General features: G+C 40.2%; 3 protein-coding genes across 3 annotated transcripts; all 3 read right to left on the bottom strand.

Annotated features, from left to right (window-relative positions):
- Positions 1–1,429: 1,429 nt before the first annotated feature.
- Positions 1,430–3,654, bottom strand: lratd2b (LRAT domain containing 2b). Its single transcript, XM_014996402.2, has 2 exons — positions 3,493–3,654; positions 1,430–3,253 (listed from the first exon to the last, which is right to left on the bottom strand). Exon 2 carries the CDS (start codon positions 3,038–3,040, stop codon positions 2,213–2,215), a length of 828 nt encoding a protein of 275 aa, XP_014851888.1. The 5' UTR covers positions 3,041–3,253; positions 3,493–3,654; the 3' UTR covers positions 1,430–2,212.
- A 3,584-nt stretch (positions 3,655–7,238) lies between these two features.
- On the bottom strand, positions 7,239–11,689 carry nsmce2 (NSE2 SUMO ligase component of SMC5/6 complex). Its single transcript, XM_014996401.2, has 6 exons — positions 11,348–11,689; positions 10,441–10,553; positions 10,000–10,153; positions 8,914–9,005; positions 8,634–8,740; positions 7,239–7,522 (listed from the first exon to the last, which is right to left on the bottom strand). The coding sequence occupies exons 1-6, from the start codon at positions 11,460–11,462 to the stop codon at positions 7,411–7,413; spliced, it is 693 nt and encodes a 230-aa protein (XP_014851887.2). The 5' UTR covers positions 11,463–11,689; the 3' UTR covers positions 7,239–7,410.
- Positions 11,690–11,749: 60 nt separating this feature from the next.
- On the bottom strand, positions 11,750–25,604 carry washc5 (WASH complex subunit 5). The gene is made up of 29 exons (XM_014996398.2): positions 25,513–25,604; positions 24,270–24,508; positions 24,004–24,149; positions 23,393–23,477; positions 23,140–23,240; positions 22,633–22,825; positions 21,608–21,760; positions 21,400–21,513; positions 21,010–21,181; positions 20,421–20,548; positions 20,021–20,150; positions 19,689–19,801; positions 18,733–18,899; positions 18,292–18,367; positions 18,041–18,151; positions 17,237–17,377; positions 16,251–16,331; positions 16,073–16,174; positions 15,654–15,833; positions 15,371–15,495; positions 14,402–14,564; positions 14,198–14,300; positions 14,030–14,109; positions 13,830–13,933; positions 13,134–13,263; positions 12,947–13,043; positions 12,611–12,764; positions 12,423–12,510; positions 11,750–12,220 (listed from the first exon to the last, which is right to left on the bottom strand). Exons 2-29 carry the CDS (start codon positions 24,453–24,455, stop codon positions 12,164–12,166), a joined length of 3,480 nt encoding a protein of 1,159 aa, XP_014851884.1. The 5' UTR covers positions 24,456–24,508; positions 25,513–25,604; the 3' UTR covers positions 11,750–12,163.
- Positions 25,605–27,727: the final 2,123 nt, after the last annotated feature.

Raw genomic sequence — 27,727 nt, 5'->3', positions numbered from 1 at the left:
GGAGAAGGAGGGGGACAAAAAAGTGATGTATGACATCTTTATTTTACAAATAAAACTGAAAAGTGTGGCAAGTCGCTGGGGTAGGTTTGCAATTGCAGTGACTGCAAATCTGTTTCTTGTTGACTGGTCGCTAATGCGTAGCATATTCTCCAGCTTTATAAGCTAAAAGACGGAGCACCACTTATCATTTACCTCCCACTTCACAGTTCAGCATTACTTCAGGGACGTAAACAGTTGGACGTTTGTAGTTGCAAAGTCACAAAATGTGAAAACGTTCAATGCTTGTGGATGGCACTTTTGTCCCAACCTTTCGGAAACAACATAAGCGATAATTACCCTCAACGATATCTCTTGTAAGATACAGAACTTTAGAAAAGTGTTCATCAGCAGTTCGAGTTGAAACAAATTTTTTCTGTGTAGAGAAACAAAAAGTACTTTTTTCCCCCTTTCATTAAATATAAAAACACTCTGTAACTCAGAGTAATGACCTGAATGACAAGTAAGGCTGGAGAATATTTTAGCCTGCGGGCAAATTTTTTAAATAAGGACTTATCCGGGAGCAGGGATGTAAACAAAGCAAGATGCCATCATATGGCTGGAATACAAAAGAAGCTGATGCTGAAGGGGTTTGAGGGAGCTGCCTGAGAAAAGCAAACATTTACATAAAAACTGGCAACGGAGCTTTAATTTTAGCCTCTCTAATGCTAGTATAGTTTGCCATTTTACTTGTGGACAGTTCAGGCAGCTTTGAGTCACATTCAGGCGCCACATTTCAACATGTTTTCACTTAATATCATCTGGTAGAGATATTATTGTGATTCACAACTAGAATGTAACCATCCATACACCTTCTGAAAGTCTGGAACTGTTTCACAACCACCAGCAAGAACGCATTTTGACACAAAGTTTTGCATAATTGTGAATTGGAAGAGAGTTAAGTTGTTTTAAACTATTTTTTACAAATGAAATGTTGCATGCATTTTTATGTGCTGCCACACGATTCTCTGATTAAAACTCTGCTGACTTTATTAACTAACTAGGTGACTTGTTATAAATAAAAAGGGGGCTGCTGAATATAAATGTACACCACACTTTTCAGATATTTATTCCAATATTTTGGAAAATATTTTTTTCTTTCTCGAATACTTTTTTTTAAGCCACTGCACCGACACACGATGACAAAATGCGTATAAAGTTCAAATAAAACATACACTTGCGTGTTTTGATCACAACTATTTTTTCCCACAATTACCATATATGTCTCATTATGCACAATGAGATTACGTCTGTGAAATTGACTTGTATGAAAACTAACACTTCAGCGGTCCAAGACAGCCGCTTGGTTTGCTTCTACCTTGGGCTGGCTTTGCTTTCACATGTCACCTTTCTAGAGGGGGGGACAAAAAGAAACCATGCAAGGAAAAAAACGTTAATCTTCAAATATAAATTTATTCCATAAGCCTTCATACAAACATGATTTTCGTTTTAGTTTTGTCAAGAAAAATAAACTGTTAAAAGTGGCGAATCATTAAAGGTGCACAAATATGGCTATGAACAGGAAAGTCCACAGGTAAAGCTGTGAGATGATTGGCTATAAAGCAACGCATGGGAATCCTTAACACTGAGAGAAAACGGTGATAAAAGCTACAGGTAGTCTCTCACTCTGCATCAGTATCCAGCACCTGAGTTTCACGACGGGCAGCACACCACTTGGAGAACTCGGTCTCGGGTAACGTGGGAGGGGGTCCCTCACAAGTGTGCTAAGATTCAAGGGTCGTTTAAATCTTACTTTCTCTCCTAACAGATAAGGCTGCAAGTAGATCTCATGCAAATTCATCACAGTAACTCAGTGGATCTTGAGGTTGAGGTAATTTAAAGAGAGGAGAGAGGAACTTAGGTTATTTTGGGGGTGAGTGTGTGGGGGCCGTTGTGTTATTTTAACTTGCCAGTGCAAATTAGGGTATTGAATATTCTTCTCAAGCCTTGAGAGCTTCCTTGCTAAAGCACTTGAGAATGGAGCAAGTGCTGCTCCAGATATCAAAGTTTGTGAAGATAAACTTTCCACCTCCTCCCTCCTTTTCTTCTGCACATCCTGTGGCAGAGTGATACAGCCGCTCTAGACTGGCTCATCAAGAGGTAACAGAGCTCTCCCTCGACACCAGTACATGTCCTCCCGTCCAACATCTCCTTCGTCAAGTCCAAGGCAAACCCATCAGTTTACGAAGCACTCCTCTTTGAGGTCGTGCGTGGCATTCAGATGGTTGGCCAGCTCCTGCATCACGGCATCTTTGCCGATCTGGTCGTTCCGCCGCTTCTCCATGATCACGTCCTCCAGGCACTGAAACTCCAACACGTGGCTCTTCTTCTCGGAGAAGAGCAGTTTTAACTTGTACGGCTGCTTCCCGATCCGTATCTCCCCCCCGATTTTGAACTCCCGCCTCCCGAAGCGGCACCAGGCCGCGAAACACTCGGAGTTCCTCCAGCACAGGTCCCTGTCTCTGGTTCCGACGTGATCCATGGCGTTGCGCACGATCACCTCCGGCGGGAGCGCACGGTGCCGGTACAGGCCGTTCACTATCCTGCCCTTCTTCCCCTGGCTCACGTCGGTCAGAAAGTTGTTCTTGACCTCAGCGCGGTGCAAGTGCACCACCTGGAAGTCGCCGACGTAAACGGCCCAGTGCGGGTACTGGCCGGTGGCCACGAACTCCAGCAGGTCGCCAGGTCTGCATTTGGCCAGGAGGCTCTCCGGGGAGACGGACGCGGCTCCGGAGCTCCGCTCGTAGACGCACTCGTCTCGGTAGTAGACGACACACTCCAGCTCGTCGTCCGGGTCGAAGGGCTTCTCTTCGTGGCTCACCGGCCGACTGTCCGGCGGGAAGTGGTCCAGGTTGTCGTCCTGTTCCTGGTCGTCGTCGTCGTTGGAGAAAATGTAGGAGACGCCGATCCGCGTTCCGTCGCCATCCGGATCGAAGCCGTTCGGGTCCGACGTTGGTACCTCCGCGTAATTGATGTGCGTTAGTTTCTCCACCTGATTCCCCATAAAGACGAGACTAAAACGGCACGCGCGCGTGCAAACACACACACAGGCACGCAGACAGGATCCACCTGTTCTCTGCGCTCACACCTCAGCAGGAGACGGAAGGAGGAGGAGGCAGAGTCGGAATTAAATCCAAAACGGAGACGAGGGGCACCGGCGATCCATGTCCAGCTGTAAGGCTGTGCTCCCCCACAAACGATCACCAACTGTTGAGATCTGCGAGGAAACGGAAGTGAGGACATTAAAGGCAAAGTTTAACTCCAGCTCGTTCCCAACAGGTGTGACCTGAATCACCTGTTGGCTCACATTTCCTCCTGAACTCTCCGGCAGAAGGAGGTTACGGGACATTTTTGACTGCATTTAAAGCACATTAAAACGCTGCTTGTGACCTACATTGCTGGTGTAACGCCAAGCTGTTAGATTAACTCATTTTCTGTCACCTGCGGCAAACTCACCTATAGTTCAGCAGCTCCGAGTCTCTTCCGCGCTTACATGAGGAACCATGAGCGGCAGCTTTTGTCCTTCCTGTGCGGCGGCTTGTTGCGCCGTGTGGTTCAGGCTGCTGCACAGACACAGGCTGCCTGTTGTATGAAGCCCAGTGTTTGTTGCAATGAAACTCGCTCAGGATCCGCCGACTGCTGGGAGGAGGTGTCATTTAAAGCGACAGTAAGCCAGAAAACACTTCAACTCTTGGAAGAAGAAAGAAAAATCTGCCTTTTAGGAACGTACTCTGGCAGTTTCCAGTTCCTTTTAATTCATCATTTTTCTATTAGTTTCATTCATCATGTGTAACTGCATCGTTTAGGTAACACTTTAGCTCATTAGATCACATGTTCAGCTTGTTAAACAGAGCAAAAGAAGCGAAAATGATTGGACAGTCCTCAGGAGAAGGTGCCTCCAAATTATGAAAAGCACTTTATTTTATTTAAATTAGGTAACAAGCAAAAGGTTAATTCACACAGGGTGGAAAAAGAGTTCATCAGCTAAAAAAATATATGTTATCACCTCCATACAGGTCCTCTCACTATACTAATCTGAAAGTCAATTTATTTCAGTTAATTAATTTAAAAGTGAAACTTAAAAGTTAAGCACAAACACATTGCTATAAGTTTGTGGCGGACCTTGAAGCATTGAGACTTACGAATCTCCCCAGAATCTCTAAAGGGACTTCGCTTCACAATCTTTGTGTCACACTTTTTCCTTCTGCTCAACTTTCTATTGACGTGCTCGCTCAGTGGCCTCATTGAACACTCAGCCTTTCTGCAAATTGACCTTTTGTGTCACACCCTCCTTATGGAGGCCGTCAACGACTGCCAGCTGCAGAGCGCCAGCTCAGCAGTCTTCCCCATAATGGTGAAGGCCGTAACATGGTCATAACATAACATCTCTGTATTAAAGATAATTTTTATTACTGTCATACTGCTGGATTTTTACTGGCTGCAAGCCAAAGCTATTAAAGCTAACATAAGTGATCACTTGCGTTATTGCGGTGTGTGATGGGTCTTTATAAGTTTTATTTTATGAAATGAATTCCTGAAATAAAGCAACTTTTCGATGGCTTTCTAATTTAATGGCAATGTACATGTAACGGCACACGGCCCGTACGGTTTTCAGCTTATTTCAGAAAACACAGCTAAGCCACATTCTGCTTAAAAACCGCCCCATCAACGCACGTGAGATTTCCATCCATCCATATACCACTTATCTTTACAGGGTTGCTGCTGCCCATCTCCGGTGATCAATGACTGAAAGGATCTGCACAAAATAACTATTTTATCACAGTATAATGCTGAGAAGCCATGCATCCACACCATGATACTTAAAAACAATTTGGGGAAACCAGTTAACATGAAAGTCTTTGGACGGTGGGAGGAAACCGGAGACAACCCGTCGATGCATAGAGAGAATTTGCACGCTCCATGCAGGTTTGTTTTGACAATTTTTCAGAGATAAAATATTTACAACGAATAATTGGACTCATGCATTTCTGGTATGAACCAATAAACCTTTAGAAACAGGGTCGTTGTAATTGTTTCTTTTCTGTGCCCTCTCTTCACATCGGTTCCAGTAAAGCCCATGGAGCACTTCAAGTATCAGTCTAGTGTAAAACCGGCTTTATTCACTTTAGACGGGAAGCCCGGGAGAGTGCTACACATTTATTGGCGCTCTTGATGAAGAGCATGAAAATAAATTCACCTTGCGTGTACTTTTTGTCTTTTCGTCACTAGCAACTGGGTGGCATTAAGATAACATCAGATTACACCCTGCAAGGCAGAAAAGAAAGTTATGGTTTATATTTTAAAAGTTCCTAGAAACATTTATCAATTTTCTTTTAAAAAGTAGACATAAAACTACATTTATTACAAAAGAGTTGTTAAACCTACCAATAATGTTCTTGAATGAAATGTTGGATTTGTGTAAATCGAACAACTGCAATAAACTGACTTCATCTCAAGGCTTTTCATTGATCTTTACCAGGAGTGTAATTCATGTGCATTGTCACTCTTCATGTCAAAATGCACAAGAATCCACGTTACATTTTTAATGTTGGGCTGAAACTCTTTTGAAATGACCCAGAGGGTGCGCCTGGATCACATCAGAACTTTGTGTTTGTTCGAAGCTTATCTGAGCCTCAGTCTCTTCCCAGTCCATCCAACTCAATCCCTGCTCCTGCCAATCCTCTTGTGCCAAGACTTAGTGAAAATATGTTCACTTTGAGAGAGCCAAAGGTTCACTCTCCATGGACCAAGCCAAATACCCAGACTTACAGTTAAAGCCATTTTCAGTCCTGAGCGTTTTTTTTTCTTTTTCTTTTTTTTTTTTGGAGGAGATAAGTGTAAAATCCAGGTAAAACACAGCCATAAAGAGCTGCCTGTGCCATGTATTGATGTTTTTTTTATTATTAGTATTATCCTTCTAAATAGCTTACAAAGGATATCTACATTCAGCAAGTCAAATTTAAGACTTTTTAATTAAATTTAAGACTGAAAAAAGCACAAATACAAGGAATGGTTTGGAGATCCTGCTGTATTAAAGTCAAAACGGAGTAATTGTGAAATTTCTGGGATTTGTTTGTGGTTCTTGTTAGCAGCTTTGTAATTTTCACGTTGCATAAGGCTTTCTTTAACCTTAATCCCTAAAGTTCCTAGCTTAAAAGTTTTTTAAAAATTTTTTTGCACATAATGCACCTTGACTCCTATCGGTGAGCCAGTGCCAAAAATGTCATCAAGCCAACTGTCAATAAATTTGCACTTACCCATGCTATAATAGTTGCAAAAAGCTAGGTAGCTCGCAACAGTTTATTAGCAGCTAGTTAGCAGTAGCTTCAACCACTTAAATTCACAGAATGCAATGAAGATGTCTGCGGGCGACTCAATCGTTTGCCTGGTGGAAAAGTCCTGCAAATAATAATAATAATAAAAGATTAAATAATCCTGCCACGACAAAATACCATATCTGTGATTAACGTATTCAAGGGAAACTTACATTATTTTAAATGAATTTAAGACATTTTAATGCCTCCATTTTAGATGCCTGAATTAAAAACTCGGTACAAACACAGTGCTGTTAATGAACGGTGAATGTTACGCCGATACGAGTTCACCATTTTCCACAGTAAATGACTTCTAAATTACCACTAAACGAGAACGAGATGAAAAAGTCAACATCAGCCAGAGCTTTCATTGCTGGGTGATTTCTCCTCTGGTGAAGTGCTCTTACTGCCGTGCGATTCGGGCCTTGTATGGACAGAGCTATTAGAGATCTTTAAGAATGCCTGATGCAAGGGTATTAAGAGTATTAGCTTCACCTAGTTAAATCTCAACGCAGCCTTTGTTTGTTTCTCTGTGGAACAATGGTCCTTCTCAGCATGTAACGAGAAATGTAATCACCTAAGAGCATTTCCCACAGGAGGTGACAGAACAGTTTGTTTATGGCTTGCTCACATTCCTGATTCAGGATTTCCTTTTGTTCCTGCTGAGAGAATAAAGCGCTTTCCTTTAAGAAGCTGTATTTTTTTTATTATTATTTAGTTGTGATTCTCTTAAAAAGTCAGAGGTATGATAAGGTCCAAACCTGAGGCTAAGAGTTCAGAATCCATGCTGGAGTTTGTTTTCTACACTGATGTTGGAGAAACAGCGCCCTCTGATGGTTAAGTTAATATACTGCGTCAGGTGGAAAAAAAAAAAGAAGAAAAAAGTCATTTGAGCTATTATCATTTATTTAGAAAATATATGAAACGTTCATATACAAGCAATGAAATGTCAGAACATCAACCGTCTGCTAGAGGAAAAAAAGCCCAAAACATATTTTCAAAACATTACAAACAATTCCTGCTCTCAAAGCTACAGGTTACAGAAATACAAAGCAGAGCGTCATGTCTTGTTGCTTTGACGCTTTTGGTTCTGGATTTTCCTTCTCAGCATCTGGTCAGGAATGAGGTCGGACTCTTTGATGTCTCCATTTCCACAGCCAACCACAGGACAGCTGGAGGACACACACCACATGTTTAGATGTTCAAACGGAAAGCAACTTTTAACTCACAAGGTGCTCTCTGTATGCCGACTTGAAAATTGTGTTCCAACATGTTCTGTCAGATAACTGAGTGCAAACCAACCTCGTATACAGGTGCATCTTTATAAAATAGATCATTAAAAAGTTTGGATATTTCAGTAACTTTATTCAAGAAATTAAAGTCAGAGATTACATAGACTCGTGTCGCAAAGAAGTTTATTTTGAACATTCATTTTGGTTCATCTTTGCTAATAAAACTCAGAGTGTGTTACATCTAAGGATGCTGAAAGAAAATTGAGTGGAAGGAAAAAGTGTGGTAGAAAAATTTGCTCAACCAGAAGTGTGATAACTGCAGCCTGGAGGGGATTGTGAAGAAAAGCCCACTGAAGAGTTTCAGCGAAGAAAGGGAGAACATAAAGAAAGTTGGACTTTTTAAAAGCCTCCTCCCTGTCACTCTACACTGATGCAGGAATTCATGCAAAAAGAGGCCCAACCAGGTTCAGTATGCCAACATTTCTGCATTAAAAATAATTTCATTGTTCATTTACGACATTCAAGCTTTGTAATACTCTAGGTTTCGGGCTTACAGTAACTACTTTCATCAATCTTTCATCACCTTCTGATTGAGTCACTCAGATATTTGCTCTTTTCAATATTACTCTTATTTACTGAGATGATCCTGCAGCACTGTGACAGACTGGCGACCTGTCCAGTGTGTACCCCGCCTCTCGCCCGGAACGATAGCTGGAGATAGGCACCAGCAACCCTCCCGACCCCACTGAGGGACAAGGGTGTAAAGAAAATGGATGGATGGATGGATCCTGTAGCAGCTAGATTTAGTTAGTATTTATTGAGAACGTATCAAAAACTTGAGAATGGAGAATGGAAGAGTTTCTTTGGGATTTTATCAGAGCTCCACATTTAGCTCGACTCCAACATCAAAGCGCTACAATGAGGAATCCGTGTTTTTTTTTTAACCAATTAAAGGAAGCCTGCTGCTGGTCCCATGCCAACCTGCCGAGTTGTTTACCAGCGCTGAACCTGACTCGACTCTCTAAGCGTCCTCGCAGGGAGAGTGTCTTACCGGCACTTCTTTTTCTGGCTGTACTTCGTTTTGATCAGACTCAGTATGGCTTCCTCATCGTAGTGGTGGTTGCACTTCTTATTCTTCATCGGGTTCACCATCTCCACCTTGAATGCAGATAAGACGCAGCAGGTTACTTTGAATAACAAAACTTAGAACAAAAAAAGAAAAAAAGAGAAAAAAAAAAAAAACACATTCAGTTGCTGAAACTGGAAAGTGTGAGTGATTTCTAATGGGAAGTTCAGAAAAGAAAGTGTTAAAGCATCCAGGAATGATTTACCTGTGTGAGCGGGCAGGTGAAGTTGACCTGGCTCTGGGTGACGGCGATGTCCTCGTCGAGTTCCTCTATGCCCTCTGCGGGGTCTTGATCGGCTGGAGAAAACACAACATGCACGCAGCTTGTGTCCAATCACAGCGAGTCGATGATGGTGAACTGGAACATCAACAGGACGACTGGAAGACACCCAGTATGCAAAAGAGCCGTGCTTGGACAGGATTAGCCTTACGGATGAAGCACTTCAGCGGTGATGGATTTTGCTCCAAAATAAATACCCATGCACAAAGTCTGCAAATTTTCCATGAAACATTTATGACAAACATGGGATTGCAGTTACATTTTCTATTAGGGTTGAAACGATTGATCAAATGAATCGTGATGAATCGGTTATTGAAATAATCGTCAACTGGTTTAGTAATCGATTATAATCGCTGACTGGATTACACACACTCATAAAAACCCATTTGCTGAAATACATACTAACTCAGAGAGGTAATTAAACCAAAACGGTACAAAAAAATAAATGCTTTTTGTATTTAAGATAAAAAAAAACCAAACATTGTAAATATGTTCCACCCAGAAGTCCTCTAATGTGATAGTTTTAGCTTCATGTGGGTCAAATTCTCTAAAAAAGAAAAGATAGAAGAATAATAATGGATTGCTAAAATAATTGTTAGTTTCAGTCCCATTTTCCATATGGTAAAAAAACAAATAAAAGCTAAATATCCCTCTATATTCAGCAACCTGAGTCAGACTACCCTCGTGTATGTACTATCTTTTGTTAAAGTTGCAGCTGCAAGTCATTGGGCGTCTCCCTCGCATGTGTTTAAGGTGATGTACAGTTAGTTTTTCAGCACAAACAGCATTTTGCATGTTGGCCAAAAAACCCTCAGTTTAAAAAAGAGATGTTTTGGTAGGTTCGGAATTGTGTATGGCACAATTCCAAACATAAAATCATAAAACATAAAATCCCGACCAAAACATGCAGAATTTTGTGGTTTTAACACGACACAGTGGCGGAAAGGTTCAAGGGGTGTAAATACTTTGCACATAAATCAATACCTGACCAACAGAAGCACAAAGTCTAACCTTGTTGCAGAGCGTTCTTGATGTTCTCCTTGAATGCAGCCACTTTCTGGTGATTGTTCAGGTCAGAGTTAGAGAGTTGAGCGATTCTCTCTGCAAACCGCTCCTTCACTTTGGCAGACAGGCTGAACATGGCCTCTGGCTGCTGGGGAGTGACCTACAGAAAGAAACACGTTAGTCAGCTTATTAAACCAGAAAAGAAGTTTAATATAATTGACCTAAAGCTTCAAAATGATTTATTAGACGTGAAAAACATCAAGTAAAAAGAAATGCCAAAACAGAAACTCCAATGATGTATTTGGGAATCAAACATTTACGTTGTACTTTTCATTAATTAAAGTCTTCCTCTCCATAATCCCTCTTATGTTTGATCTTGGTGAATTAAAAGTAGCGCTGAAGTGTTTTCCATTTGGAGGATTTTGATTGTGACACATTGTGATTCACCTCAGCTGTGGCTTGCTGTACAATATCTACAAAGTAGTTTATCTCCCTGTCCAGCTTCGCACACTGCAGAATCATGGCCTCCATCTCTTTGATGCCAGGGTTCATCTCTTCATCTTGAGCAAAACACACACACACACACACACACACACACACACACACACAGGGAATTATTAAACTGCTTTATTTAAGTAAGTAAATGTTATCTGATAATAACTGCACAGAGATCAAGCGTCTTAAATCTCTGATAAGACACAAATGAATTAGTAGCTCATTTTCAATTTGGCAGTTAGAAAACACAATTAGTTAAAGTTTCTATTTCAATATTTGTAACATTTTTTATCTGATTTGAATTTCAGATAATTTTGATAACCAAATACAAATGTTTAAAGAGATCATATTGAATTTTAGTACTATTAACAGCTCCAAAGCTGTGCACAAAGCTAATATCAAAGTTATTACACTAAGTTTTATTTGTCCCATAATCACCCAGATAATAAAGATGCTGTTAGTCGAAATATTAAGGTATTCATATAATTCTTGTGAAAAAAAAAAAAAGAAATAATCACAGAATATATATACTGTTTGGTTAAACGTTCCTAAAAAATATTGATTGTAGAATGCAAACATACAGATATGAGATCAAAAGCTGAATGTTACATCTGGATCCTCCTAATACACAATAATAAGGTTTGGGGAGAAGATCAGAGGAGATGACTTTCATTTTTGTAATAGTAGTAGTGTATGAACATGTATCAGTTTCATTATTATAGTTGAAAAACGTCTTTAAAAAAAAACATTCTATCCCTGACAATAAATACGTTAATTAAAAACGGTACAAGAACAAAAACACGCTGGAGAAAACTGTTACTGTACCAAAAAAAATGATCACAGAGTCTCTGATATTTACCTTGAGCTTCCGCTAGGTCCATAGCAACATCTGTCACAATGTCCATTCCTGTCCCGAGGTCTGTCTGACATGACTTCAAGCTGGACAGTATTCCGTCCACAGCTTTCAGAGACATTTTCAACTGCAACGTTTGTCTTTGGTGACAACAGAGGCGACTTCAGGTTAGCCTAGCCTGCTAACGTCCGCGGCAACCTGCTACGGCTAGCACAGCTAACCGCAAAGTTATTTCATTAAGTTTGGAAACAGCGTCTTACTGTGTTTAATTTTTTAAAAAGTTTTTAGAAAACACACATTTAAACCAAATGACGAAACAGGGATGAAAAACCCCTTCAAAAGCGGCTAACGCTTCATTTCCGGGTAAATTATTTTCAAAATAAGAGAATCACATAAAAAACTAATGAGGAGATTATCAAGAATCCTTTTTATTGGCAAATTTCAGTAAACAATGGCACAAATTATTAGTACATAAAGGCAATCCACATTAGCTTTATTGTACAACTCAAAATTAGTGCAGATTGTATTAGTTTAACACATGAAATGTAAGTAAACTACTAGAGGAGGCTTACATTCATAAGGCATTATTAAAACACCTTCAATTCTCCTGATATGACATATAAAAAAATATTAAAAGGGTCTATATTTCAGGAAAGGAAAAGTACAGTATCTTACTGAAAGATTTTAACTAACAACAAAATTGTTGTTGATATGTATACCACTTGTACTTTTTCCATTACTACAACACAAAATGTTTGGAATGGAGAAAAACCCCAGGCAGCAAGTGGAGGAACCTTAAGATGAAATGAGATAGCCAGATCTTCACAGTACTGTTCTGAACTCATCAAAAATAAAACTGGGTACGTGAGCTTCAACCACCTTTAGAATACAGAGGAAAGAGGAGAAAGATGTTACCATCACACAAATAAGCTGTCAAAATGTTTTAGATTTGACTGCTTAATACATTACAGACAAGCATTGTGAAACACATATGCACTGACATAAAATTATACGTCTTTTTAACATTTACAGATCCTTGCCGTCTTTTCGGATGTGTAAGACAAACTGATTGTTGCCCTACCTTGCGTGAGAGTTTCGTGTACTTCACATAGTCTTCGAGGAACATCAGCGCTCCCACCACATCCGAAGGCATGTCTGGGATTTTCTGACTGTTGTGGAATAAAACAGAAACCGAAATGTGCAGCTATGAAGCTCTAAGAAACAACCAGAAACTACCCCAAGAGTCAACGTTTTCTGCCGTTTTGTTACCTTGTGCACTGCTCCATGATAGATCGGATGAACTGGCCAATGAGAGCCAGGAACTGCTGCGTGTATCTGGAGTGGAACTGCTTGAGCAGCGTGAGCATCCCGAGTACTAGTGGTGGCCAGTCAACTGGGTCTGTAGCCTTCCTACAGCTCATTCCTTCAAGAAAACGAGTCAGGAAGTCAGTCAAAAAGCAGGAAAGTCAACATACTTTTTTTTTTACTGTTTCTGTGATGTTCCAACCACAGACTACAATGTACTTTACTGAGACTTTATGTGATGGACTAAAACAAAACAGGCCACTAATAAGATGTAAAAAGAAAAACTGCACAAGGAGCTACCCTGGTTCTTGTTGTACTGAAGCTTAGGCAACTGAGCAACAACAAACAGGAAGTTGATGATGGGGAAGTACGGAAGACGCTTTGTTGTGATGTATATCTGTGGAAGATATAAACCGATAAGGCAAAATGAGACACGTGAAAATGGCAAAATCACTGAATTGTAAGTGAAACTTTTGTTTTTGCAAACCTTATTGAGTGGGTTATGAATGCCAGCGGCCTCCAGGTAGGCAGTGATCTCGTACAGAAGAGTGTTGTCTTCTTTAGGATAGGGCAGGGTTGGATCTTGGTAGTGGGCTTCGATGTCTGCTAACAGAGACCTGGTGAGATACAAGCATATTCATATTGAGAAACATTCTCTGACGTTACATTTATATCCAACACAAATGTTGATTGACCAGATTTAAAAAATGGCACATTCCACAGATTTCTTTATCATGACCCAAGCCTGTTTTAGACATTTTTAGAAATTCATTACAAGATGCAAATATTTTTAATAATAATAAGTAAGTCAGCTACCCATTTAAATAAGATAATAAATATTTTATTGCCTAAAATGCAATAACAGGATTCCTTTAGAAAATCTGAACCAGATGAAGCTAAAACTCCTAAAACCTATTTACAAACTTAAAATGTTTACATACTTTTTATAGTTTTGACTTCATGACAGCTCTGATTTAATGACCTTTTTTGAGTCAACCAGTCGACTATTCAAATAATCCATTAATTGCAAATAATCCAACTAATCCTTTCAGCCCTATCTGCATTAATACTGTATGTATATTCTGAAATTAATCCTTTCTTTCAAGCTCTGGCAGCAGGAAAGCCATTTTAGTGCTGAGACACGATTAAAATATTCTCTGCTTGGTGGTGAGAACACACATACTTGTTGAGATTTTCCAGAGCAGCTGCCAGGTGCTTGGAGTCAAACTTGCAGGAGTAGTTCAGCTCATTTGCAATCTGCTGCCGGAGAATCTGCATCTGGCCAACCTACAACAATTCAGACATTTAAAAGCTCTGCGTTTCTGACAGAAAATTGACAGTGCCTCTTATTTTCCATTCACTCAGTCAACAGGAAGTTGCTACCTTCATGATGGATTCCAGATATGCACCCCAGATCTTTTGTGATTTGGCCACAGCGCTTGCATAGAGTTTGCTGGCATTAGCTGTTGAAACAAAAAATAATAATAATAATAATAAGGAAGATGTACAAGAAAAAAATCTGACTGTAAATTTTTCTGAGTAAATACCTACCCACAATGCCTTGTACTGGGTTGACAGCAGCTAGAACAGTTTTGAAAACATCCATCGCCGCTTTGTCCTTAAGGATGGTTTTCTGGAGCATTGTCAGGAAGTTCTGAACACACAATCAGGTTGGAGAATGAATATTAGTAAGCCTATGTGAGCGGAGGGCTTCAGTGAATTTGTAAGAAGGATCTGGGATGTGAGTTTGATTACCTGAAGTTCCCTGACGATCATGAAGCAGAGCAGTCGGTCGAGTCCGTTGAGACCAAATGTCCCCAGGGTGCTCTGGATCTCAGAGAACAACCTGCTGTTGGTCACTTCATGGTGGCTCCTCAAGTCGTACCAGGTGTTCAGCTGGTCGATGTAACATGTCACCCTATAAAAACATCTTACTAAGTGTTTCTGGTCTAGTTTCTTGTGCAAATATCTTAGTACACTTGAAATAAGACAAGACGGACTTACAAGTGACTTTTCGACAAGATTTTGGAGTTTGCTGTAAGTACATCATTCTTTAATATTTGTGAACAAGTACTAGTGATAAGAGAAATGATCTGCCAGTGGAACTGGAATTTTTCATCAATATTAAGGAATTATTGACATAAAATAAGCTCCTGAGCTTTTAGGCCCCAAACTGTCCAGGAGGATTTGCGTGAGCGAAGGATAAATATGTTGAAATACAGGGTGCAGTTTGACTATTTCTTTTCCAAAGGCTTTGTGAGCCATCTTATAATACATGGCAGTGATGTGAGGTTTACTTTTGAAACACCAAAATATTTAAAAAAATTTGCCAGAAGTCCAAATCCACACAGAAATGATCAATCTTCTGTTATTTCAGTTTTCAGACCTAAAACCCATAGAAAACTTGTGAGCTGTAGAGAACAAAGCATTAAAGGGAATCCTGAAGTCTGGACATAACCTAGTTTCTAGATCCTCGTAAGTAATTCAAATTGCTTTTGTGAACAACGGGGATACAAAATATTTACGCCACCTGAGGTTTTAGTAAAAACAATGAACTCTCAATCAAACCTTCAAACTGAAGGTTGTATTTTCATTGAATGTTCAATGTGGGATTATTCTAAACAAAAGGTGAATTTATTTTCAGGCTTTTTAGAAATCTCCGACCATGAAGCCAATGAATATAGAAAGTGACTGTAGAAGTTTTGTAATCAGAATGTGACCTACTTTGGATCGGTGATTCGTAGGATCTCTCTACAGAGACGGCCGATGAAGGTGGCTGACTCATCCACAGACGGGAATTTTGGAATGGGGATGTGTGTGGACTGATGGACACTCTGCCAGTCCTGGATCTGCATGGCAGCATAAACAAATCTATTAATGGGACAATTAATAACAAAATGAATAGATAACAACCACTCTAACTGGAAGAGAGATAAACATTTGTTAGTAAATCTTTCATGGGGTTGTCATAGAAGCTTTAAGAAGCATATTGTGTATTAAGCCTGACCTTAGTCCTGAGGAAACTGTTGCATTCCTGCTCCACGTTGTAGTTGATGATGCGAGAAACTTCCTCCTGCCAGATTTTAAGGCCATAAATGCTGACATAGTCCTGGATGTACTCGAAGGACCTGTAGAAGCCGTCCATGGTGGCCGCCATGTCCTTCAACTTCGGCATCAGTTCGCTGGGCTGAGAACGTATTCGTATTCAGTAACATTTCACGTTTACCTTTGCAAGGCGGCAAAATGACTAAAACATGTCTTCATTGAGAGATAAGCCAGAAGAAAGAATGTTTCGCATGTAATCTGTTTCTGGCAAGCATCCCGGAGAACGATCTTCACTTCTGACTATCGATGTAATCTGAACCGAAGACTGCCAAAGGCTCCGAGCGGCGTTGCTATCAGAGAAAAGCAGATCCGATGCCTCACCTTAGCCTTGGGGCTGAAGGTTAAGCCTTTGTGCAAAGCATACGCCACTCTCTTCACCAGCTCCTTCCTGATGCCATCTTCCAAAAGCTGCTTGGGATCCACCTAAAGTAACGCCACACGTCAATGACGCCAATTATACAAACTGTACTTTGTGGAAATTGAGTTGGGAAACATTTACTTTGATGATTCCCACTAAGGTGGTCTTCATCATCAAGATGCCTTCCGTGAAGATAGAGATGTCATGGGTGAGTTTTGCCACCTGGAATGACATTAAGAAGAGAGATGTTTGAGGGTTTGAGAGGCGGGAGTAATCTGCTAAATCAAGGATAAAAGAGTTATTTTTCTTTTTGGGCCGTATCAAGACCATGAATGCTCTCAATAGTCTGAATGTGCCAGAATGCATTGATGAAACCCATTAAGAAAGTGTTGAAATATTAACAAATAGCTGTCTCGGCATTCAATGAGTATTGAACATATTTTCACTTTAATATAATTCAGTAGCAAACAGATAAAAGCAGCTTTGATTTGACTAATAAAAATAATAATTAAGGACACAACTTCTATCTTGAAAGTCGGTTTTATGTGGCCTTCTAGAGTCTAAAGGGCCACATAAAAAGCTGCGGTGGTCCAGATTTGGTCCCCGGGCCTTTAGTTTGACACATCTAACTCAAATCAGGCCAGTGTGAGACAGAGTCGTTCTATTATAACCATCACTGAGACACTTTACCTAAGTCGCATTATTTACTCTCTTGTTTTCGTTTGCAGGGACCCATTCATGTTACCCGCAGAAATCACATTTCATTTGAAGCCATTTCAAAAACGAAAGCCGCGACCTCTGCCGTTCGCTTTCTAATTAAAAGCAATTCAAGTAACTCTACTGCCGCAGTCCGTCTCCACACAAAGAACTCCCGTTTAATTTGTTCTTTACATCAAAAGCCGCGAGTGGGAACTGAAAAAATGTTCCGAAACGCCAGCGATCACGACGCCCCCCCTTCTCCCCTCGACTCCCATCCAGCAGATGAATCAACATCAAAACAGAGAGTCATAAGGGCCTCTTATCTATCTTCTTAATTTAATGCCGGATAAAAGGAGTTTTCTTCCACTTCATTGGCATGCAGTGAGCACTGGAGGAGGAGTGAGACTGAACCGCGGCGATGGCTTTACTTCGTATCGGGCTCCTAGTTGGGAGAAGTCCTTCAGCTTGTCTTTATCCAGCCGCGTGGGCACCTCCGTGATATCGTGGATCTGAAGTTTGATGATTTTGGCCAGAGAGGTGAACATGCTCTCTGGGATAATCTGAAGCACCTACAGCAACCAGAGCAGAACCAGAACATTAATGTTGTTTGCTATAAAGTGCATTAAGCTGTAGGGAAAAGTTTACAGTTTTGGCAAGCTGTCAAGCAGACGTTTCAAGAAACAATCACAATTCAGTCACTAACTGCACAGGAGGCAAATCCTTAAAGTGCTTCTAGATTTCAGTACTCTGCAAACCTCAAATCTCTGGGTGTTTTATTTGGATTTTGTCTCACAGACCACGTGAGTTTAACTTAGTCTCAGTCTAGACAAAGCTACGAAATGATTCATCAAAGCATAATGATATGTGAAAATGAACTAATTGAGAATCGTTGACAAAATTTAAAAGAAGATTGTTGTTAGCAGATGCTCTCCATCCAATCCGATTGAGTGAGAACTATTTTGAAAAGAAGAAATGCCACACATTTCGGTCGCTATGAATACAAAGCTGGTGGAGTAATCAGAAGATAAAAGGTTTCTACATTGACTCATGGGAGCTGAAAACAAAATACAAAACACTTTTCACAACTTCATTTGTAAAGTGTGTTAAGAACAGTGCATCGTTTCTTTTTGTGGCATAAAAACAAATCCCAAACAAATACATGCAAAATAAATCAAATTTGAGAAAGTCCAGATGGTCTGAAGACTTCTGCAAGTTACTGCATCGCTAGGTACCTTTCTAACGTAAGCCACCAACTCTCCCGAGTAGAACTGGGAGACACTCAGCAGGTCGGCGCTGTTGGCCTGGTTGATGCGCAGCAACGGCAAATCCAACGCAGAAGCCAGCTGGTCACACACACACAAAACCCACAAGATGATCATTTTCCACCATGCACACCTCACGACAACGGCGTGAATAATTTATCCTTGCTCGTCATCCGATGTTTGAGCGCCTGCATGCGGCCGACGTACAAAACGGTCCTCACCTTCAGAAACGTGGCTCTCAGCTTTGTCACCATGGATGGGTTGACTCTGATGCTCTCCTGCATAATAGATGTAAAGCTGCAGAACAAAACGAAAGTCAGGAGGAGAATGAGGAAAACTGCCACACGCAGACAAAAGTAAGAGCACAAATAAGAACAAAAATCTAAATAATTGGAGCTCGGTGACTTTTTAGGACGGTTTGTGATAAGGAAAGTTAAGCCATTATGGTTGCTGAAGTTCTTGGCTTAATTTAGACAATCTGGAAACACAAAATAACTGTGCTATACAAAAAAAAAAAAAACAAATAAAAATCAGTTGCTAAAAAGACAACTTTTCACATCATAATTATTTGTCGATTTACTGATGCTGTGCTGAATCTCGCTTCAATTTATGCCGCTCTGCAATATTTCTGAAACGTTTTACAATGCGTCATCAATAAGTACCTGTCAATGATCTGCCACGCATAGGAAAGATCTCCAACTATCTGCATGGTGATCAGAACCTCCTCCTTGATGTTGATGGTGCGGATCATTTGGTGCAGGAACTTCCTGGTGTCGGCCAAAAACTGACACACCTGCAAGTTGGACTCCAGCTGGTGAAACTCCTGGACCTGGACTCATAAAAAAATAATTATTATTTGAAAGACTGAGAGACAAAATACTAAAATTGTGGTAGTTTTATGGCCTCTTGTTATTTTCCCTGTTGTAAAAATGTATTTTCACGTGTATTTTATTAGCCTCTAATATCTATTGAAGATGTGAACACCATCTGGATGTTTCACCCTTTAATGAATGGTCGAAAAAAAAGAAAAAAGCTCATAGTTGAAAACTAATGTCAACCAATGAGTAATGAGTAAAAATTTCAAAGTAAGTTACTACATAGAAATTCACCTGCTACAGGTCAGTATTTAGCAGCCTTTGGCTAAAATAACAACACTAACTCTGTGAGAATATGTTTTAAACACCCTCTCCCATCTTGACGCTGTTCATTTTTCCTTTTCTTTCTTTTTTCTTCCTTCGTCATTGGACCACTTCTCTATCTGCTGCCACCATTATGGATCAAGGTGAAGATTGTATTTATGGTAATATACAGTGTTTTCCAAACCCAGGATGTAGTGTGAAGACCAAAGAGCATTTTGACAGCTCAACGGGATTAGTTAAGAATTTTTGTTTTCATTCTTATGATTGTTAATTATTTGCTTCTGTTTTACGATTAATTTTGCAACAAAACGTTTATGGTAAAGAAAGCAGTTTCTGTTTTAAGTTATCTGTCTCATCTCTAAAGAAGCTAATGCGAAAAAAAATAAATGAATCTTACTTTCGAGTGATAGCACAATGATGTCGGAATTGATCTAATCTGGAGACGTAACGCCTCGGTGAAATATAAATATCCTCCTCACCTCAACAAGAGCCTGGATCAGCTGCACCGTCTTCCTCCCGGCAGCTGTGGAGTCCTCGTAGTTCAAAGACTCGATCTGCTTTGAGATTTCCCTGAACCACGCTTGTAAATTCTCTGTGAAGGTTAGCAGAGGATTGCGCAACATGCAGATTAAATAATTAGCCTCCATTTGAACTCATGCTACTTCTGGCATTTTTTTTTATTTTTTTTTAGCGCCAAACCTATCCAGCAGCAGCAACATTATTGTCTTCAAAAGTTGGAGCTTTCCTGATCCAACGCTAACAATCAGTGGCCTCTCCATCCATACGCAGCTGAAACCACGTCCTAACTCACCGTTCTTCTCCACCCTGGTGAGAGGCTTGACCCCGGAGAAGACTTCGGCCAGTTCGGTCATTCTCTCAGATCCCTCTTTCTTGTAGCTCTCCCATTTGATCTGCTTCTCTGACAGCATCTGCTTGAACATCTGGAAGAGGGACCGCGCAGATGGTTCGCCGATCAAGACGGATTAGTCAGGCCTTATGTGTGATTAGAACAGTTAAATTTGCGTCGTCTGCTTGCGATAAACTGGCTACGCCTTATGCTGCCTCCGCCGTAAGCTAGGAGCTAACGGGGACAGACACAAACGACTGAGAAATGTAGTTCCAAACGTTTGTTCTTAATTAAATAAAGGATGTTTTAATGTTATACTTAAAAGGAGAAAAAAAAAACTTTTTTTTGCAGAGTTTCCCCTCACCTCTTTGAGTGTGAACTCAAACTGAGCGGTGTCGAGCAGGAGCTGAAACAGGATCCTGGGGTTGTACTTGGAGTCGTTGAGCACTTGATCTTTGATCTGTCGCAGCCGCTTGTTGTTCAAATCATATGCTGCAAGACAAAACATGCCTGGTTTTTTTTTTGTTTTGTTTTGTTTTGTTTTGTTTTACATAAACTTTTCCCATACAGTGAATCAAAGATGTGTTTCAACCGTTTGAACTTTTTCACATTTTGTCAGGTTAAAGTGATAAACTGAGATTTTAGGTGGTAGACCAGCAAAAAAAAAAAAAAAAAAGAAATAGTGTATAGCTTTAAAGTCAAAAGAAATGGTATACATTTGCATTTCCCCTGAATCGGTAGCTTGGAAGTTCAATTTTGGCTACAAAAGTAGCTGTGACCTTCTTAAAGCAAGTCTCTGCCAGCTTTTGGATATATACAGACTGATGATTTTACTCATTCAAATCTGCTAAATAACTCAAATTAAACAAGAAACCCAAGTGATTTATATCTTTAAAACAACAGAAAACCCTTTTACTTCCTTTTCTCCAGAAACACCTGTTCAATATGCTCACCCGACTCTGCAGAGTGCAGCATCAGCCAGCGGATGGCAACGTTGCAGTCTCTCAGACAGTTCAGTAGTTTGGGAATGTTGTCCAAGATGAGCTCCTCTCTGAGGAAACCTTCCTTTAAGAGCTGCTGCACCTGCGGCCTCAGGCTCTCCATACTGGCTGCATAGCGGGAGGCCTACAACCAGTGATGGAAGTGAAAGAAGTAGATTTATTTATTTGTCCGAAGCAGTGGCTGTTATACGATGAACGGCAATGTTTCCAGGACAATTAAGCATCTTGCATCTTTATTAAAGTAATAGATTTGATTGCGTTCCGTCTTTTGATTTCCCGTTCCTTAAAGTGACACCCGGCCCGCTTTCCGTACTTTCCCAAACAGAGCACTGTTTTTATCACCTGCTCTTTGATGTTCGCCGAGTCCAGGGTGTAGTTCAGCGCCGTCTTGGCAGCTTTGTATGGTTCCCAGGCCTCCACCAGGTTCACCGTGATCCCCATGTAGATACTGATGACCTACAACATAATATTCGCAACATCAAACTGTAAACGTTGAGTTCATATGTATAAAAAAATCTCCTCGTGTTAAAATCAGAAAATGAGATCTCACCCAGTTGTCAGGGAAGTACTTATCTACTATCTCCCTCATCTTGGCCTGCTGGGTGTGCAGTATGGAGGGGCTGAAGAACAGGCAGACGTAAAGCATGGCGGCCTGGTTGGCCAGCGCCGTGCTGCGATGCTCCGGTAGAGGGTAGGCGGACACCTGAGGGACAGGAGGATACAGTCATGGATCGGGTCAAGAATACAGAGCTGGGCGATACGGCGCTTAAAGTGAAATCTCAGGTTTTTAATACCATTCCTGACTTACAATGTCAATCAATTTTCTTTTTTGTTTGTTTGTTTTGCTTGCTTTCTTTTATAAAAAAAAAAAAAAAGAAATTACGGAATATATTTTCAACATGTATAATGGATAATTATGGCCAGGCTAAGAGCATTTTTGTTTAGCTACAAGAATGTAGTTATAATATTAGTAGAAAAAAAAAGAATTTTTTTTACCAGGAAAAAAAAGTCTAAAAAAAAGTTGTTCTCATGAAAAAATAGTTTAGTTATCACGGTCTGAGGTGACCAGCTCAGTTTTTCCAAAATAGACGATTATTTGCACAATTGCTTCAAAGTCCTGCTACTGATGATAATTCGATGATGATGTGCTAAAAGATTAAGTACTTTTTAAAGTATCATCTGTAAAGCCTATACCAGAGTGTAACTTCACAAGATGCTCAACATTCCTCATTTCAATTTTTTATTTTTCATGTAGGCGTTTTTCATAAAATTACGACTTTAATCTTAGCCTGGCTCTGATATTACATCACAGATTTGACCTGAATTCAAACTCCAAATAAATAAAAGCTATAAAACACTCTTGTCAAATGGGCTCAGGAGCGCCAATACAACTGAATTATGGAAACCAAAGGAGATCATTGGTGAAAAAAAAAAATCCAAACATAAATTCTTCAAAAATTTGATTAATCCTACTAACATGTGGCTACAATCAATACCTTATGTTAAAGTCTCATCAGATCTACAGCGTACTCTCACTTATACACTCGATACATGCTTTATGACGCGTTTACTCACTTGGTTGTAGATGTCATCTGAGCGCAGCCTCCCGATAACCATGCTAATGAAAGTGTTGCTGATGGGAACCCTCTGGAAGTAACTCTCCGGGTAGTTGGCCGGCCGCTTGGCTCCAGGCTGGGCGGAGTAGCCGGTGCTGCGCAGGAGCTTGCAGATGTCGTCCAAGTTGGAGTCGGCAGAGGAGCGGGCGGCACTGAAGCGCCAACAAACCCGGTCTTAGTCAAACCAGACATTGTGGCACTAATGCGCTTAGATGTTTTTGTCAAAATATTCTACATAAAACGGTGTAGCTTCAATATGGCATGCGTTTGTTTTTGTTTGTTTCTTTTCTGAGAAACCACTGTAAGGGGATAACCTTTGCATGAGCCAAGTGAGTGACTCAGCTTCTGCTGTGAGCAGGATTACACCGTGTCACTGTAAGTGTGACTCACTCGGAGAATGTTGTATCTCCGCAGGGGGGAAGGGAGGTTTGTTGGCGGGGGCGCTGTGTGAGTCACACTCTCTCACCTGTATCTGTAATAGGAGACGAGCATCCTCTCCCGGACATCTCCTTCAATTTTCTGGTCGATAACCAGCAACATGACTCCGTACAGGTAGAGAGCCTCGCACTGGGTGGGTGGGCATTAAAAAAAAACGTAAAGGTTAAGCCAAATCAAAACACTCTACTTTGATGTGAGAACTAAGACAGAGCACAATCCGCTACGTCAGCTTGCATCTAACGGTAAAGGATTGCCAAATGAGAAGCATCACCGTCTCTTACAAGGAGCTGTTTCCCGTCCTCATTTAGGAGCACAGTTTCCAAAGTCTGCTGGATGTAAACGCCCTCATGGAGGTCATCCAAGTACCTGCAGAGATGCAGCATTAGAAGGACACGTGTTTACATAAACTATCAAAGTATCTCTCTGTAATGTAATAGACCAAAACAGAATTAAGTCTAATGATAAAGTAGAAAGAAAAGAATAAATGGGATTCAAAATTTTCACTCCAAACAATCTTTAAAGGAGTGGAGTGGATGATGGTGCCACCGTGGTTCACTGTGGGAATGGTGTGTTCAAGGTGATGTGCGCTGATAGTTCTCCTTTTTTGTGAAGACTTGTAATCTTTATAATTCATGAAAAATTATCTTCTATGTAGAGAAGTAAGCTGATGTACAACATGGACGCCAAAACTGCAACCCCCGGGTGTGAAATGGACTACAAGTTGGCAAAAATAAAAAATATCCTTATTTCGAGGTGAAGTAATTGACTGAAGATACAGTTTACGGTTCATTTCCTAAATCAAAATATTACACATAGACTTGAAACTCTACAAGTGAAGTAATGCCTCTATTAATTTCTCCAAATACATCTGGAAAACAAATGAATGAATTACCTGTTTAGATCCACAATGTATTTGTGGACGCTCTCAAAAGCCAAATAGAACCGCGACAGAATCTCGATGTTATTCTCTCTGAACTCTTCGTCTAGGTCCTGCAGGTCCGGTTTGGCCTCCAGCTTCCCCTCGTAATACTCAGGACCCTGAAGAAAGAATTACATGTCACACAAATCCAAGCAATCGTTCTCTCTTACTGACAACGTAGATCAAGCCGAGACCTTAAAGCGACTTCATGCACCTCAGTTTAGTGGTTTGTTTCGTACCTTGAAGTAGCTGAAGTCACAGATAATGTCCCCGTATTTCTGCTGGTCACTTTTGTCTTTCATCCTAAACACTGCTGGGATGAAGTCAGAAAGACGCAGGAGCTCTGCAATAATGGCGTTTCCTCTGGAGACTATTCGGAGAATCGCCTGGCCACACAGGTTATTGTCTGCTAGGAAGTCCACCATCGTGGCTGGAGAGAGCAGCGGTCTTCCTTTTGTTCCAAATGTTCCAGATATTTCTACATGGAGGAAAAAAACATTTTAAAAAATTGCTTTAGACTTTTTGATCAGGTTATGTTGTCCTGACTGATTACTAGTGCAAGATGTCAATGAAAAACATTTTGAATAAATTCATATAACCTTAACAAATGTTTAAAGAATTACTATTACTACACCTGTTTTGTGATTTGCAGCTCTCGGTGGATGTAGAGTCTGATTTTTACAGCTATTTAAAAATGTATCATGCATAAATAGAAATTTTATGATGTATATGACTTTATTCCATGGTAGCACACATCTTCTGATCTTTTAGCATCTAGTAACTGAATGGTTTACACTGTCTATATCCGTCTCTCATTCTTTCTTTTCAAAGTTTAGGAGTGTATTTTGCAAATTTACATTTTATATGACATTTATTCCAGTTTTCTATCAATTAATATGTTTTTACTTAGTATTTATTTGGTGTGATTGTTGCTTCCATGGTAGTTCCTTTTTGGTAACTTGTTTCATACAAGGAGTTTCTTCTTTTCACATGTGCTCAACTAAAATTAGATTGACGTCTGACAAAAACTACAGGCAATTTTAAGTTGACTTGAACCAATTTATGAACATGCACGTTCAACTCTGTCTCTTTTTAAAATAAGCAAATTAGTACAAATAGCTATGTATTCATTTATAAGGACCAATGCACAACGCATAACTATGATGCTATTTTAAGAAAACTGCTTTCAACATTTGCACACACTCACGTAGACCGAAGGTGTTTTAACAAAAACTCATACACGTGAAGTATTGATATTTTAAGAAGCGTGTTTACTTTGTTTTATGCTTTTCCATCATCTGTTACTATTAGCCAGTTAGCCTTTAGCTTCAGTAATGCATTTAATCACTGGCGATACGGCAGGCGAAATATAAATACATGAAAATGTGTATTTATTTTATGTCAGACGAGCTTTAGTTGAACTTAAACTTGAATTGTGGTGACAAATATGTAAGCGTTAAGAGTCTGGTTAAAATGTCTTACCCCTTTGCAGCTGCCCTGTTTACTTCCTCATGACCAGTCACATGACTGTGTTGCTGGGTGCGTTGAATTCTCCTCACAGAGCTCGCAGGAGGTGGGCGGGAGCATCTGGTACCCTTCCAGAAGTAAACTTTCACCGTATTTAAAATTGTATTATGTAAATTGTATTTTCTGTTTTTGCTCGCTCATATTATTAATCCGATTGGAACAAAGCTAACTGACGACTAAGGCTGAGTCCTGAAATTATGCCTTAATACTTAATTCAAGTTTTGGTTAAAATATTCCACCCACAAATGAAACACTACATGAAAGAGTAGAATGTAACATAAATTATCCTTGATGCTTTGTTTTACACATGTGACTAATTATATAGCAATATATATTCTGCAAGTACTTTAGGCAAACGTCATGTAGTTGTTTTGTATGGAGGACCAAAACCGACATAATAAGAAATAAAAGCATAACGGTTTTTATCCTCCATATACCGCAGCTCTGTTTTCTTGTTGTATGAGGATGTTTTGAACAACAATATTTAAATTTTCAATTTATTTTTTTTCTCCATTTTCCTTCCATTTTTCACTCGTTTTCTTTCTCTCTTTTGGACGCCTCATCCCTTGGAGAACTATGTAGAGGGTGAAATGAGCGCACACTCCTCTAGGTGGAGACAGAGATCCACTGCATCCTCAGCTTGTCTCGCTGTTGCTTCCGTCCATCAGTCAAAGAGGTTTGTGAATTTGGATATGTGGCTCCACAGGGATGCAGTGATTTACAGGGATCAGACCCGAGCAGAAATTAAACTAACCCGCTGTCTGACAGATAAAACCACAGGGAAGGAGTGTGAAACCATCTGTCTTCCACCTGACAACTCCTCCATTCATTAGCAGAGTGGACTGTCCCCATTCAGAAATTGTTTGGATTATTCAATGTTGGTTAAAACAAGCATAGGCTTGAGCAATGACTAGCTTTAAGAGTAAAACTTACTTCCTGCCTCTAGGGTGGTTGTATTGACGTCATGCAGTCAGCGTGGATGAGCAAGAACAGGCTGTCGCGTTTCCCTCAACTTCAGATTGAACTTGTGTTTTATTGCCAATATGTTCAGCACAGTGGCTGGCACTTCCTTTAAGCAGTGTGAACCCAAGGTTAATGACAGTCATATGGTCAGAGCTGCTTGTTCGACCTGTTAACTGTCTGAGTCACAGAAGGATTTTTCTTTCCCTCGGTGTGGCCTGGCTGGAACATTGAAAATCCTCAAAATTCACCTTTTTTTTTTTTTTTTTTGTAGTGAAACTCCAGTTTGAAACATATTTTATAGGGGGGTTTTATGCAAAGGGTTCTCTGCTTCGGGGTATTTTTGCAGACGGTCTTTAATGTTTCGACTTTTTTTCAGCAGTGCAAAGTGTTGATAGATGAAAAATTGACAGTCTGTCACATATGGCAAGGTGAGCTGCAATAGAAAATCCCAAATTAGGTGCTTCTTATCCCTGGGAGCTCCTGGGGCACAATTATTTCAATACGCTGAATATTAAGGGGCTCCGGAGAAAGACAAAAAGAGTCAGATGTGCATTTAGATTCAGCGCTTGGCTCCTTATTGACCTGCCTGTCCGCAAACTTACACACTCTGTCCCCCCCTCCTCGCAGAAGCTGGATTTATTACCTGTTTACCATCACACCAAGGTCACTCTCTCAGCAGCACCTGGGTCAGATTTATGAGATTCCTGGAAGCATCATGAAAGGTTTTACACTAATGAGGTCTTATATTACACACCTTGTTTATTTCCTCCTTCCGTGGTGATGATTCTGAAGGTGTTTTTTTTTTCTCAGTGGTTTTGCTGCTCTTTTATTGGAGAGTTGTAAAATTGTACAGCACACAATTTAGATCTAATGAATCACACACACACACACACACATGAAGACAACTGTGGGCTTTAATAGGGCCGTCTTTTCCCACAGAGACGTTCCTACGGGATCTCACATCAAACCACATTACAACCACAAACTTGTGTATTTTACTGGGATTTAATTGGGTAGACCAACAGACAGCAGTTCAAAATTGTACAGTTGAAAGGAAATTCTCCACATCACAATAATCTGCTACTTTTTTGTTTACTACATCTCATCAAAATCCCAATAAAACACAGTGAAGTTTGTGGTTGCTATGTGACAAAATGGTAGGTATATATATTTTTTTGCCCCCAGTAATATATCAAACTGCTAATGA

The sequence above is a fragment of the Poecilia mexicana genome, unplaced genomic scaffold, assembly GCF_051168715.1.
Source record: "Poecilia mexicana isolate PSO_F unplaced genomic scaffold, ASM5116871v1 scaffold_16, whole genome shotgun sequence".
Taxonomy (NCBI): Eukaryota; Metazoa; Chordata; class Actinopteri; order Cyprinodontiformes; family Poeciliidae; genus Poecilia; species Poecilia mexicana.
This window is presented reverse-complemented; position numbering and strand designations above follow the sequence as displayed.